Source organism: Symphalangus syndactylus, chromosome 6 (genome assembly GCF_028878055.3).
Source record: "Symphalangus syndactylus isolate Jambi chromosome 6, NHGRI_mSymSyn1-v2.1_pri, whole genome shotgun sequence".
In the NCBI taxonomy this organism is placed as follows: Eukaryota; Metazoa; Chordata; class Mammalia; order Primates; family Hylobatidae; genus Symphalangus; species Symphalangus syndactylus.
Genome location: NC_072428.2, coordinates 146,120,623 through 146,136,362, shown reverse-complemented (window position 1 = coordinate 146,136,362; position 15,740 = coordinate 146,120,623). Strand labels below are relative to the sequence as shown.

The following is a 15,740-nucleotide window of genomic DNA, read 5'->3' as shown; positions in this document are numbered from 1 at the left end:
TTAGTGTAAGGCAGGGCTAAGACTCACCCCAAGAAATCAGTGAGCAGACCACGGTGCACAGGCCCCACTCCAGGCCATTAGATAGCTCAGCTGACCCGGGAGGAACAGCATCTCCAGAGGGCTTTCTGACTCTGTCTTGGTCAACATTTAATCTGTGACTGAGGTGGAGCATTAAAGAATGCCCAGTACGTTTGGGAATGACACAAAGCTCGGAGAAACAGCAAATGCCTCATCTGTGGCTCATGATTGAATAGAGAAGTTGCTGGGAACTGATGTTTAACCTTGGGCTGTACATTGGAATCACCTGGGAGCTTGAAAAGCATCCCAGTGCAGTCCGATGCTTTGGGGAGCAGGCCCCGGCGGGTGTGTCTCAGCAGTGTCTTCATCTTCCGTCTCCACTGGGCTCTGGCCACGCTTTCTGCATGGCAGTCCTCAGACTTCATTCTCACAGCAGCAGCAGCAACTGGGAACTTGTTAGACATTCAGATTCTTGGGCCCCACTCCAGACTCTGTGAATCAGAAACTCTAGGAAGGAGCACCAGAAAGCCATGCTTTAATGAACTAAGGTGACTCTGATGCAGCTAAAAGCTGGAGAACCACGTTCCTGGAATATCCGTTTTCCCCCAGGTAGTTCTCATCTTGCCCGACTTGGCTCATATATGCTCCCTTGCAAGACGTCCCAGCACTGGTAACTCCCTGTCCACACAGGCAAGTCATCCTAACACGTCAGATAGGAAATCGTGATGGTGACTTTGTGCCTGTGTCTCTGCTAGACCTTGAATTTCCTAAGGGAAGGGATTTTTTTTCCCTGTGCATCTCTTCATACTCTGGAGCCAAAAGTAATACCGGAAACCTATTGGGAACTTCAAACTAGTCTTTCTCTTCTTAGCCAGCGACAAAAGAAGGAAGTTCTGGCTGCAGTGCTGGGCCTCTGACCAGCTGCCCGTTCTTGCTCCAGGGCCTCCTGCTCTTTGGCTCCTGCTTGCTGCTCTGCTTGCTGCCGGCTCCTCCACTTTTCTTCCTGAATTCGGAAACAGAAGTGGGGCTAAGTAGCTCCCCAGCAAGGCGCACACCAGCTGCTCGGGAGGCACAGATGCAGCTCCTGACTCAATCCCTAAGCACGGGGCACGTTCAAGTTCAGCACCCCAGCTTCTAATGCAGAGAAGATTTAAGGAGGAATCTCAAGACGTAGCTGTGGAGTCTTAGGACAAGGGAATAAATACTATTTATGTATTTTTCTCTTTAATTTGTCTTCTATAAGCCATATGCCTCAAATCAGGATTAGGTTAGAATCTAGTTTTTGATGTTCTAAGTATAAGAATACTGAAAAATCGAATCTGGTTTACTTTTCCTCCTACACACTGGTGGATGCTGTGCTAGAACTTTCTCTTGGTGTGTGCTAGGACTCATCTCCACAACAGTTCACTTTATTTAACCCTATTGCTTCTATTAGAATGGTCAGTTTTACAAGGCAAACCTAATATTGGAACGGATACTAGAAAGCAACACATATTTACTGAACATTTACTACTTACCAGGCATTATTTTAGGTAATTTTGCACAAATCGTCTTATTTAATCCTCATTCTACCTTTTAAAATGGGAAGCACATTCTATGTTAAGAAAAAAGCCAACCAGCCCAGAGTTAGAGTCTCAGAGACTTGTTCAGAGAGGTAGTAAGTGGTAGTGGTAGAATTGGTAAATATTTATTCAGAACTCACAGATGATGGTTTTGTGTTTAGCACTTTTTCCATACACTAAGCTTGTAGGAGGTCCATGAAATAAAAATTATTTTAAATGTTCAATTCTGATTTATTGTCACCAATAAGTTGGTCTGAAGCAATTTGAAATTGTTTGATTTTAAGGAATGACAATGATGTGACATGTATTGATTTAAGTCCAACTTTGACATTTTGTGGGAAGAAATCCTAAAATTCTAAACACTAGATTTGTGCCAAGAGTAATTACTTCCCAGTGTTCTGTTTATTTAGGAATTAACCAAAAACAGAATTTTCCAGATATACTATTTTCTTTAACTAGTAGGAAAAGAATCACCAGCTAAAACCATTCTCGGAGCCATCTGACCCCGCTAAGATCGTGTCGTACACGTTGGGCTGCACTGTAAGCACTTTGGTCCAGAGTTCAGTTTCAAACAATGGGCGATGCAGAACTGGGCGTTCCGAAATTCCTGACAGCTTTCCTGTTTGCTCACTGGGGAGGGTAGATAAAGACTCGCTTAGGTGCCTCTTATCTCTAGAATTCTGTAGATGTTGTTGGGGGGCTGGGAGCCTGGGAGAGCTCCCTGGCAGGGACCAGGGCTTTTCCTACCTTCCAATGTGCCTTAGTTGTAAGATATTAAAGAGGAAAAAACCCCAATAAGCAAGGACGTATTGAGTGCTCGCCCTCCTGTAATATTCACAGATAGGAGGAAAATATGTAACAGAATAAAAATCCCCTTGGGAACAACTAAGATGACCTCGCTCATCACCCTTCCTTTGTAGAAGAGTAAATTGAGAAGAAAGTAAGTAAATTGGACAAGGTTGTAGATTATTTATGATCAGCACGAAGTCGACTCATCTTCTGATCTAATAATGATTCCACAACACCTTCAATGGGCATATCGTTTAAATTAAGAAGACTCGTGGCTGGGTGTGGTGGCTCACGCCTGTAATCCCAGCACTTTTGGAGGCTGAGGCGGGCGGATCACCTGAGGTCAGGAGTTCGGGACCAGCCCGGCCAACATGGTGAAACCCCGTCTCTACTAAAAATACAAAAATTAGCCGGGCGTGGTGGCGGGCGCCTGTAATCCCAGCTACTAGGGAGGCTGAGGCAGGAGAGAATCGCTTGAACCCGAGAGGCGGAGTTTGCAGTGAGCCAAGATCGCGCCGCTGCACTTCAGCCTGGGTAACAGAGTGAGACTCCATCTCAACAACAACAACAACAACACAAAGACTCACTTAACATCCACAAAACAACGAGGAATAACTAAGCATCTGTCCATTTGACAGGAAGTCAGAGAGGCGGATGGGTCCCAGGCAGGGGCTTGAGAAAGAGTCTCCTCAGGTGGACGTGGGGGCAGGAACGTCATCGCGTGTTCAGGGCCAGGAAGGAGCCTGGCTGGACACAGCGGCCGCAGTGGGAGGAACGGGCTGGAGGGGAAGCGGGTGGGGGCGTCGCGGAGCCCACGGGGCTGCAGGGGCAGGGCCCGGTGTCCTATCCCTCGGAAGATCGCATGCAGGTTTAGGAGGCATCCGCTTTCTCCCCCTTGGTCTCTGTATTTCCACAATAATTTGTAAATACTTCTTTTGCCAGTGAACAGACCTTTCCGTTCCGGTTTTCTTTTCATTTTTAAACACACCTGCCTTTCCAGCAAGTCTGGGGCCTCCTGAGGCTGGAGCCCGTCTCCCGTCTGCAGCCCGGTTCGCGGGGGGTCGGGGCTCGCGTGGCCTCGCAGGGGGAGCGCGGGGCGCCCCTGTTGTTGGAGGGTGGGCCGAGGTGGTCGTGGGGGAGAAAGCCAAGTAAAGGGGGAGGCGCGCAGGGCCGGATGCACGTCGGGGGAGCGGTGCTTGAGCTCGGGTGCCCCGGGCCGCCGCCTCCTCTGCCTGGCGCCCCACGCGCGTCCCGGGCCGCCCCACGCACGTCCGCGGAGCCTCCCTCGCCGCCGTCCCGAGCCGCCCCGCGCGGGGCTTTTCCAGGTCCGCCGCCTGGGCCAAGCCGGAGTTCCTGGGTCCCCCACCCCCGGCGTCTCCTTCGTGGCAGGTGCGGGGCCGACTTTTCTCCCCAAGGTGGTCTTGGGACTCCGCGCTGGGGGCTGAGTGCGTGGAGGCCGCGCGTCCTCTCCCTGCCCGGGGCTGGGGCAGGAGAGGCGCGGCCCCCGGAGATTTCGCTGCAGGACTTCGCTCGGGCGCGGGTGGGCGCGGGGAGAAGCGGCCGTGAGGCCTCAGAGGCGCTGGGAAGGTGGAACCCACGGGACCTGCGGATGCTGCACGTGGGGCTGAGTGGACAGGAGGCTTCTAGGGGAGCCCTGGAAGGTGGGCCTGGGGCCAGGCTGCGGGGTGCCGTGGGCTGGGTGATGAGGTGCCAGGTGAGGGGAGTGGGGTGGTGTCCAGTTGTGGGGGGCTGGGCGGTCCCCTGCTGAGGGGGGGGCTGCACTGTGCCCAGGTTAGTGGGGGGAGATGCACAGGTGACGGGGGCCAGGGCGGTGCCCAGGTGAGTGGGCGTGGGATGGTGCCCACGTGTGGGGTACTGGGTGGTCCCTTGCTGAGGGGTGCCAGGGCAGCGCCCAGGTGAGGGGGGTGAGGTGATGCCCAGGTGTGGGGTCCAGGTGGTCCCCTGTGAAGGAGGCAGGACGGTGCGCAGGTGCCAGCAGTGGAGTGGTGCACAGGTGTGGGGGGGTGGGGGGTGCCCAGGTGTGGGAGGCTGAGTGATCCCCTGGTGAGGGGGGCAGGGCGGTGCCCAGGTGAGGGGGGCAAGGCAGTGCCCAGGTGCCAGCAGTGGAGTGGTATGCAGGTGTGGGAGGTAGGGTGGTGCCCAGGCGGGGGGCGGGGTGGTGTGCAGGTGCCAGCAGTGGGGTGCCCAGGTGTGGGCAAGGAGTGGTATCCAGGTGCCCAGGTGCTGTGCCCAGGTGCGACTTGGCTGCAGGAGCCGAGTGATGAGGGTGCTGTGTGGGGAGAGGCGAACTGATTTCTGCAAGAGAAAGTAAACTTCCTTCTTCCATGCAGATGAATCAGATATAATTAATTATATAGATTATAATTATCTAGTTATAGAGATAAGAATAATTTTTATTCTTTAGTTAAGGGCTCCCAGTTAAAACTAGCTGAAAACAATGACAGTTAAATTCTATATTATGAGATGTTGGCTGCTTATTAAATTCATTATAAAGAATATATACATACATATTTGCAGTCCAATTGCATTTCATAGAGCACAGGCCTGAGCAGCACCTAGCACCGGCAAGCGTGCACAAGACGCTTTTTCTGCACTTTTGTACCTTTCTGTTTCTAATGGCCCAACTGGCCAAATGTAGCAGGGCGATCATGAACCTCATACAACAGCAGAAGTGCTGGAAATTTTAACTATTTAATTTTAGGCTTAGACTTAGCTATAAATGCTTTCTGATGAGAAGTTCTGTCTTTTCTTTGAATGATTTCAACTCATTTCGTTTTATGAAGTCTCCATTCAGTCATGAATATCTTCCCCAAAGTACCTTTGTAAATCATTTTTTAAAAATGCTGTAGTTTACTTGTAACAAGCTATAAACTATATTTTAATTTTTAGGTTAAGTAAGAAACCCATTTTAACTAATACTGCATCAAAAATACAGAACAGTTCCAAGAAAAAGAGGATAAAGTACTCATAATACAACTGAATAAGAAAGATTTTCTCTTCAGAAAGATTTTCTCGTTCCTTTTCAAACTTGAGTTCATGAGCTTAGGGAAAGTAGGCTTCCCTCTGCTTCTGGCAGCCTTGGCCGTGGGGTCACCACTCTCCTGCTTGGCCCCTCACCTTGCAGGGGCCCCTCACCTTGCAGGGGCCCCTCACCTTGCAGGGGCCCCTCCCCTTGCAGGGGCCGTCCATTCCACCCGCCTTTCAGTGTCAGCCCAGGCCTCCTGTCTTCCCCTTCTCAGGCCCTCCTGGTGAGTTACCATCGCGTCCCCTGGCCTCCAGTGTCATCTACTCCACGTGATATCTCCAGGGGGACCTCTCTGCTGGGCTCCAGGCCGCATGGCTGTGGGTGAGGCACCTCCCTTTGCACGACTTGTCTCCTGTTCTCTTGGCGTGGAGCTCACAGCCCTCTGGCCTAGACGTGGGGCTCCTGCAGTGGCCCCTGGTTTAGCATCCACATCCCATCCACCCAGCTGCTCATGTGGTGGCCAGGTGAGGGGGGCCACCTGGGCCTCATCCTTGATACCCTTTACTGAATCCACCCTATGTGATGACTCGAATCCTGCGGGTTCTCTCGCTTGAATGTGTCCTGAATCTGCCCTTTTCTCTCCACCGCCCATGGGCTAGGTGGCCAGCACGATGTCCCACTAGGACCCCTGCAGTCCCAGTGCACCTGCCTGCTCATCCGGGGACCTGTCCTCACTGCCTGCTGCCCGCACTGTGTGGAAGGACAGAGGCTAAACGAGGAAGCCTCCAGCTCTGGTCTCATGGAAATGGCAGCCTGCCCACCACCCACGTCTGCCCAGCCTTTTTTCACGCAGTGCGTAAAACACTTTTAAAAATACAAGTATTATCCTGTCCTGTTTATGAGTAAAATGATCCCTCACAGTCCTGGTCTTGGAAGCCCCTGGGGCCTGCTCGTGGGCAGCCTCTGTCAGTGTGGGTGCGGGTGATGGAGGCTGGGGTGTGTGGCTGGCAGTCTTGGCCAGGTGCATTCGGCCATAGAGCTCAGATGCAGGGCTGCGGCTCCAGTGCTGGTGGCCGGGGTGAGGGTAGAGAGTAAAGTGGAAGCCGTGCACTCTGTGGCCTAAGCCACTTATTTCAAAGTAGGAAAAATTCTTCTGCATGAGGCTGAGGGGAAGGCTAGGAAGAGGGAGAATGAGAGGAGAGGAACAGGAAGCAATAGACCTTGGGGAGGCTTTGGCAGGCCCACTTTATTCTGCAGGTGAAGGAAGTTAACAGAGGTTCTTTGTCAGGGGCTTACTAGAATCAGGCTTGTGTGTAGGTAGACAACCCTGAGATTAAAGCAGGTTTCTGGCAGACGGGAGTGTGTGGCCGCAGCCCTAGGGAGCTCAGCAGCTGCCCCGTCCACAGGCATCACATGGGCTTGGAGAGCTGGGAATTGCCTGATGGGACTGGATTCCTAATTCTGTAGTGAGTCATAAAACCGCAGGCGACTTCCAGGCTGAGGAAGCCCCCGTGCATTGGTGGAGGGAACGTGGGAGGAGGCGAAGGCTGGGGAGACAAGGGGGCGGGCCTTTGGAGGCTGATGTTGAAGACCAGCTTGGCTTTGGCCTGTTGCGTCGATGCTGGTGAAGATTTTCAGGGCCTCGCTCCCCGCGCCCGCTTGTATGTGTTGAAGATCCAGTCCTAGATCAAATGCATGGGGAAAATAAAATACACAGTCCCTGTCTTCAGAGGACTTGAGGCCTCATCAGGATAGGAGGTCAGCACACGTGAAATAAATAGGAACATGCGAACGTGTGCCTGGGTGCTAAGTCCGCGGTGCTGGGTTTCTTGATATCTGTTACCTGGAAGATGTAAAGGAACAGACGAAGCCTTTCTTAGACATAAAGTGCATTTTGTAAGGTGGAATCTCCTCTTGGCTTACTTCAAGATGCATTAAAAAAAACAGACCTCATCCTTATAAATCCCCTAATCCACAAATGAGTAGTAATAGTGTATAACACTGGGAAATGTTATTCCTGGTATGCAGTGGAAAAAAAATTACTTTATCTCTAGATGGCAGCTATTTTAGAATTTTCTTAAAAAGTTTCCCGGTTTCATGTTGCCCTTTTTCTGTGGTTTGTAGTTAAAACGTGGAGAGTGGAATCTTCTGGGCCCAGGTAACGCGCCTTTGCTCCGACATTCCCTTCATTACTCACTGGCAAGCTCAGTTGGAAATTCACTCCCAATAGGAGTTCCATGGCAGACACATCGTGAGTCATGGCAGAACTTCGTCTTTTAATTGCAGAATGTTAGTGAGTCACTCAGGTAGCAAAGATTGGCTTTTCAGGGGCGATTTTATGGAGCTATTAACTCGGAGACACCATTACTTAAATGTAATTTTTATTATTACAATTAAAGACTGATTTGATTTTATGAGATCATGCATTTTTATTTTATGGAAGTTTTATAGTTAAATTCAATTTAAAATATTACTCTGTATTTAAAATAAAATACAAGCAAATACAGTATTAAAATTATACCATACTTCTCTTGCAACTGATGTTAAAACTCCCAAGCAAGTGATTACTTTGGTAGAAACAAATGTTTCCTGATACAGCTAGGTAATAACTCAAGGAAAGTAAACGTGGTTCATTCTGTTTGTGAAGTTACCAGCAGTTGTTGGCTTATTTAAGATACCAAGTCTAATTAAGTTTATTGTCAACTTTTGTGTGTGTGAAACATAAAAGTTGATTTCCTCTCCGTTGATTCTCAGAGGAAGGAATTTCTTTGGGTCAAAGGGAGCTCTCATTGCTACTTCAGTGTTTGCAGTGCGCAGAGTTGTAAAAGTTGGGACTAGCCCCTCAAAATGCGAGCTTCTGTTCCTGACATTTCACGGGGAAAGGAAGGCTCACGAAGCGATTGAGACATGGTTGTGCGGCTAAGATTTCTGTAGCAATGATGCTGCCATCCAGGCCGACTTCAGACTTGGGAAGTTTCCATGTGAGTTTTTGGAAGGTTTTGGGGTTTTGTTTTTGATGGAGGAAAAGAATGTGAAAGAGTGTTTGCACTAAATAGATTAAGCTGTTAGTAAACATGCGCCCTTTAAATTAACTGATGATAAGGACAAAGAAGGTGCTTTGTCGTCGTCAACTGGATTTGTCTGAAGTCACAGAGACAAACAGGTGAAGGGGCAGTCCCTCTTCAACTCCCTAATGGAAAGCAGAGATTAAACCGTGAAACGAGGAGAAGTTGAATTGGATTTTTCCTCCCATTTATTTTGGCAAAAGCTTGCTCTTCTTTCTCTCACTTGCCTTTCTTCCAGGGGGGAGGCCTGGTTTTTCCAAAATCAAATTAGCATAGGAACAAATATTGCCCAGGAATGTGCGTCCTTTCAAGATCCTTAGCACTTGTGATGAGTAAGTCCCTGTGTGGTAAGTGGCTGGAGGATAATTAATCTCACTATCGGCACTGCTGAACAGAGAGCACTGTTCAGAGTCAGGGACGATGGGTGGGCCAGGCCCTCACAAGAGGCTGTCCTTGAATCGGGTGCTGGCTTCCTGTCAGCGCGTTGCTTTAAACCACTTGCGCCTTCACTTGTTATAAAAAAGCAGAAAAGAGAGGATAGTAGGTTTACAGGGGACTCTTCGGGTCCTGGGAAGAGAATGCAAAGCCCAAAGGAATCCTAAAGGAGGAGAAATGGGCTACAGACCCAAGGGAAAGGAGACGGCCTGTCCTAGGAGGAGGTGGGCAGGTTATCTTTTCAGTAGTTTTAGTTTGCAAAATGTGAGTTTTGCATTTAGTTTGGGTTTAAGCCAGCATGGGTCAGAGAAATGCAAAAGAGCCAGTATGGAAATTTAAGATTGGGTGCTGAGTTTCTTCTCCTTTTTGTAGAGGGTTTTTTTTTTTTTTTTGAATAGGGACTTCCAGTAACTAAGCAGAGAGTTCGGGTTGTATTTGCTCTTCAAAGTTGGGGGTTTACCATCAGAGGTTAAATGTGATAGTAAGGAGGTGTCCTGGGGTGCGGTTTTCAGACATGGTATGACATTCCTCTTAGGAGTCCTCCAAAGCAGGTGCCTCTGCCAGGCGAGCCTTAGGTGGACGCTGGTCAGAGAACCACAGGGGTCTCAGCTGTGAAGGGACTGAGTGGACCGGACAGGCTGGCCGTGGTGCTTAGGACTCCACTGCAAAGTTACCAGAGTTCTGCAGGAATGGGTTGTTGTCTTAGTCATTAAACCAGTCAGGCAGCGGGTGACCATCACCAGTGGACCCTGGAAACCAGTGCGCCGACTGGTGTGGGGGCCTTGGCACTCGGGCCTGTGATTTATGTGCCCAGCTCACATGTGTCAGCTGCAACCCTTTCCTCGAGTGTTGGGGCCTGGAAAGCAAGGACTGTGTTTTGTTCTTTTGTGGATTCTGGAACTTTTCTAACCTAAGATTCCTCAGTCCTAGCGTGGGTATATTCATGGAGGGGGGCGGTTATGAGTTTGAAACGAGGTAACAGTAGGTAAAACACCTATTAACAGCATCAAGCGTAGCGCCTTCTAGAGGCTCACTGAAGACGTCCATGCCCTGTTCCCGTATCAGAACTGCTCAGGCACGTTCCCAAGGGCTCTGCCATTTGGCACTGTCCTCACCTAACTCCTGGACCTATAGTGGCAAACCCAATTTGACCAATTATGATTTGGCATTGTCCTTACTTCTTAACGCTCACGACCCAGACTGAGAACTTGAAACCGGCCACCTCTCACTAATCATTCTGTGATTGGCTCACAATGACCTGTGATGGCAAAGGGCACAGGTGAGGTCTCAGTGCCCAGAGCAAGCTCCTTTTTACTGTTTAACTGCTGTCTAAGTGACGTCTCTTCCCTGGAAAGGCCTGGTAGCTATTAAAGTGCACAGATAATGAGAAGGGGTGGTGGAGTTTCCCAGCCAGGCACAGAGCTCAGAGCCTCTTCTGGGCACACAGCAAGGCTCCATTGCCCAGGGCCCCTTTCAGCTAGGTGAGGCCAGCTGAGTCCTCACCAGTGGGATCTGAGTGGGAGTGACATGGGCTGCTGCTGGCCTGGCCAGGGACACTTCTCTCGGGCAGCTTTTTTTTTTTTTTTTAAAAAGGTATAAATGTGTGAGTACAGGTGCGGTGTTGGTACATGCATATATTGCATAGTGGTGAAGACTGGGCCGTTGGTGGAACCATCATCCAAATAGTGTACAAAGAAGCCATTAAGTCATGTTTAAATCATTCACCTCCCTCCTGCCCCCGCCCTTCTGAGGCTCCAGTGTCTATCATTGCACTCTCGGCTACCATGTGGACACTTTCTCTAGTTCCCATATATGAGTGAGAACATGTGGTATTTGGCCTCTGAGTTGTTTTCCTTAAGATAACGAAAATATCTTATATATATCCGTATATACACACCACATTGTCTGATCCTCTCCTCTATTGCTGGATACTGAGGTTCACTCCACGTCTTTGCTATTGTGAATAATGCTGCTGTAAACATAGAGTGCAGGTATCTTTTTGATATGGTTTTTTTTTTCGTTTGGATGGATGCTCAGTAGTGGGATCGCTGGATTGAATGGTGGTTCTAATTTAGTTCTTGGAGAAATCTCTGTGCTGTTTTTTCGTTTTGTTTTTTGAGACAGAGTCTCACCCTGTCGCCCAGGCTGGAGTGCAATGGCATGATCTCGGCTCACTGCAACCTCCACCTCCCATGGTCAAGCAATTCTCATGCCTCAGCATCCCAAGTAGCTGGGATTATAGGCGTGTGCCACCACGCCTGGCTGATTTTTGCATTTTTAGTGGAAATGGGGTTTCACCACATTGGCCAGGCTGGTCTCAAACTCTTGGGCTCAAGCGATCCTCCCACCTTGGCCTCCAAAATTTCTGGGATTACAGGCATGAGCCACCACGCCCAGCCTCCATGCTGTTTTCCATAGAGGTTGCACTAATTTACCTCCTCACCAACAGTGTATAAGTGTTCTCTTTTTTCCATATCCTTTCCAACATTTGTTATCTTTGTCTTTTAAGCAATAGCCATTCTGACTGGTATAAGATGGTATCTAATTGTGATTTTAATTTACATTTCTCTGATTAGTGATGAGCATTTTTTCATATGCTAGTTGGCCATTGGTATGACTTCTTTTGAAAAATGTCTATTTTTGTCCTTTGCTCACTTTTTTAATGGGCTTATTTTTGTTGTTGTTGTTGTTGAGTTGTTTGAATTCCTTATAAATTCTGGATATCAGTCCCTGGTTGGATGCATTGTTTGCAAATATTTTCTGCCATTCTGCAGGTTATCTGTTTACTCTGTTGACGATTTCTTTTGCTGTACAGAAGCTTTTTAGTTTAATTAAGTCCCATTTGTCTATTTTTGCTTTAGTTGTTTCTGCATTTGAGGTCTTAGGCATGAATTCTTTTCCTAGACCAATGTCTAGAAGAGTTTTCCCTAGGTTTTCTTCCAGTATTTTTAGTTTCAGGTCTTACATGTAAGTCTTTAATCCATCTTGAGTTGACTTTTTTTGTTGTTGTTTTTGTTTTGAGGCAGCTGTCTCAGCTCACTGCAACCTTGGCCTCCCAGGTTCAAATGATTCTCCTGCCTCTGCCTCCCGAGTAGCTGGGATTACAGGTGCCTACCACCACACCTGGCAAAGTTTTTTATTTTTTATTTTTAGTAGAGATGGGGTTTCACCATATTGGCCAGGCTCATCTCAAACTCCTGACCTCAAGTGATCCGCCTGTCTCTGCCTCCCAAAGTGCTGGGGTTACAGGTGTGAGGCACCATGCCTGGCCTTGAGTTGATTTTCGCATGTGGTGAGAGATAGGGGTCCAGTTTCTTTTTTCTGCATATGACAATCCAATTTTCCCAGCACCATTTATTGAAAAGAGTATCCTTTCCCCGGTGTATGTTTTTGTTGTCTTTGTGAACAGTTGGCTGTAGATGTATGGCTTTATTTCTGAGTTCTCTATTCTGTTCCATTGATCTATGTGTCTATTTTTATACCAGTACCATGCTGTTTTGGTAACTATAGCCTTGTAGTATAATTTGAAGTCAGGTAATGTAATGCCTCCGGCTTTGTTCTTTTTGCTTAGGATTGCTTTGGCTGTTCATGTTCTTTGGTGGTTCTATATAACTTTTAGGATTTTTTTTTCTAAGTCTGTGAAAAATGACATTCGTATTTTGATAGAGATTATAATGAATCTGTAGATTGCTTGGGCAGTATGGTCTTTTTAACAATATTAATCTTAACATCGATGAGCATGGGATGTTTTTCCATTTGTTTGTGTCATCTGCAATTTCTTTCATCAGTGTTTGGTAGTTTTCCTTGTAGCGATCTTTCACCTCCTTGGTTAAATATATTCCTAGGTATTCTGTTTTATTTGTAGCTATTGTAAATGGGATTGTCTTGGGCAATGCTTTTACTCTTTCCCAGTTTCCAGGTAGATGTTGATCCCCTGGGAAACCCTAGAAGCCACACATTGATGATGGCAGAGCCCCCATTAGCTTGAGTCTTGAAACAACAGGGTGGGGGTTAGCTCTCCCTAACCCACCCCTTAAATGCCAACCATGGGGCATAGCTACCCCACAACCCACCCCTTAATTGCCAACCATGGGGCATAGCATCCCCTAACTCACCCCTCAATTGCCAGCCATGGGGCATGGCACCCCTAACTCACCCCTCAATTGCCAGCCATGGGGCATAGCACCCCCACAACCCACCCCTTAATTGCCAGCCATGGGGCATAGCACCCTCTAACTCACCCCTCAATTGCCAGCCATGGGGCATAGCACTCCCTAACTCACCCTTCAATTGCCGGCCATGGGGCATAGTGCCCCCTAACTCACCCCTCAATTGCCAGCCATGGGGCATAGCACCCCTAACTCACCCCTCAATTGCCAGCCATGGGGCATAGCACCCCCACAACCCACCCCTTAATTGCCGGCCATGGGGCATAGCACCCTCTAACTCACCCCTCAATTGCCGGCCATGGGGCATAGCACTCCCTAACTCACCCTTCAATTGCCGGCCATGGGGCATAGTGCCCCCTAACTCACCCCTCAATTGCCAGTCATGGGACATAGCACCCCCTAACTCACCCCTCAATTGCCAGCCATGGGGCATAGCACCCCCTAACTCATCCCTCAATTGCCGGCCATGGGGCATAGCACCCCCTAACTCACCCCTCAATTGCCGGCCATGGGGCATAGCACCCCCTAACTCACCCCTCAATTGCCAGCCATGGGGCATAGCACCCCTAACTCACCCCTCAATTGCCAGCCATGGGGCATAGCACCCCACCCCTTAATTGCCAGCCATGGGGCATAGCACCCTCTAACTCACCCCTCAATTGCCAGCCATGGGGCATAGCACTCCCTAACTCACCCTTCAATTGCCGGCCATGGGGCATAGTGCCCCCTAACTCACCCCTCAATTGCCAGTCATGGGACATAGCACCCCCTAACTCACCCCTCAATTGCCAGCCATGGGGCATAGCACCCCCTAACTCATCCCTCAATTGCCGGCCATGGGGCATAGCACCCCCTAACTCACCCCTCAATTGCCGGCCATGGGGCATAGCACCCTCTAACTCACCCCTCAATTGCCAGCCATGGGGCATAGCACTCCCTAACTCACCCTTCAATTGCCGGCCATGGGGCATAGTGCCCCCTAACTCACCCCTCAATTGCCAGCCATGGGGCATAGCACCCCTAACTCACCCCTCAATTGCCAGCCATGGGGCATAGCACCCCCACAACCCACCCCTTAATTGCCGGCCATGGGGCATAGCACCCTCTAACTCACCCCTCAATTGCCGGCCATGGGGCATAGCACTCCCTAACTCACCCTTCAATTGCCGGCCATGGGGCATAGTGCCCCCTAACTCACCCCTCAATTGCCAGTCATGGGACATAGCACCCCCTAACTCACCCCTCAATTGCCAGCCATGGGGCATAGCACCCCCTAACTCATCCCTCAATTGCCGGCCATGGGGCATAGCACCCCCTAACTCACCCCTCAATTGCCGGCCATGGGGCATAGCACCCCCTAACTCACCCCTCAATTGCCAGCCATGGGGCATAGCACCCCTAACTCACCCCTCAATTGCCAGCCATGGGGCATAGCACCCCACCCCTTAATTGCCAGCCATGGGGCATAGCACCCTCTAACTCACCCCTCAATTGCCAGCCATGGGGCATAGCACTCCCTAACTCACCCTTCAATTGCCGGCCATGGGGCATAGTGCCCCCTAACTCACCCCTCAATTGCCAGTCATGGGACATAGCACCCCCTAACTCACCCCTCAATTGCCAGCCATGGGGCATAGCACCCCCTAACTCATCCCTCAATTGCCGGCCATGGGGCATAGCACCCCCTAACTCACCCCTCAATTGCCGGCCATGGGGCATAGCACCCCCTAACTCACCCCTCAATTGCCAGCCATGGGGCATAGCACCCCCTAGCTTGCCCCTCAATTGCCAGTCATGACAGAATATCCACATTGGACTTGTGGTTTGAGAGAAAAATAAAAATTTTGGCTTGTTAAGCTGTTTAAATTTTGAGGATTATTTGTTACAGGTGTCAATATTTTCCTACCTAAAAGAGGATTCCTTATTAAAGGCTGTAGCACCACCATCCCTCAATCCCTGAACCAGAAAACGAAGGCAACAACTTTAATATTTCTTTATCCTCATTTCCAGACCAATTCCAAAGCCTAATTTTTTTTAAAACTTTTAACTTTGAGATGATTTAGACTTAAAGAGTTGCAAAATGCTGCAGTGACCAATATACCCTTCCCTCAACTTCCTCCAATATTAATATATAAACATCATATAGTAATCAAAACTAAGAAATTAATATCAAAACTAAGAAATTAATATTAATACTATTAATTAAGTGACAGAGTTTGTTGGATTTCACTCGTTCAGGGACATGGTAAGACATAGTAGGAATAAAATGTGAGACTCTCGTGTACTTTGGATTACAGAAGCAAAATATGGTTTTCACGCAGTTGGAAGACAACCAGCTGCCTGTAGTGTTATCACCAAAGAAAGACTACTAAGTGGCTCAGGACCACAAGTGTATTGATATGAAACTAGAAGTAACTAGACATGTGAGCCTTTTTTTTTTTTTTTGAGACAGGGTCTCACTCTGTCACACAGGCTAGAGTGCAGTGGTGCGATCTCGGCTCACTGCAACCTCTGCCTCCCAGGTTCAAGTGATTCTCCCACCTCAGGCTCTCCAGTAGCTGGGACTACAGGTGTGTACCACCGTACCCAGCTAATTTTTGTATTTTTTGGTAGAAACAGGGTTTCACCATGTTGGCCAGGCTGGTCTTGAACTCCTGACCTCAGGTGATCTGCCCACCTTGGTCTCCCAAAGTGCTGAGATTACAAACGTGGGCCA

At 49.0% G+C, this 15,740-nt stretch overlaps 1 protein-coding gene across 1 annotated transcript in view; it reads left to right on the top strand.

The window, feature by feature from the left end:
• Window positions 1–5,038: 5,038 nt before the first annotated feature.
• LOC129476874 (uncharacterized) overlaps window positions 5,039–15,740 on the top strand; it is a 322,482-nt gene continuing 311,780 nt past the window's right edge. The window contains exons 1-5 of the mRNA XM_063642394.1: window positions 5,039–5,061; window positions 5,569–5,638; window positions 5,839–5,879; window positions 6,015–6,207; window positions 7,480–7,606. Of these exons, the coding sequence (XP_063498464.1) occupies window positions 5,039–5,061; window positions 5,569–5,638; window positions 5,839–5,879; window positions 6,015–6,207; window positions 7,480–7,606 (454 nt within the window). The remainder of the gene's footprint in view (window positions 5,062–5,568; window positions 5,639–5,838; window positions 5,880–6,014; window positions 6,208–7,479; window positions 7,607–15,740) is intronic.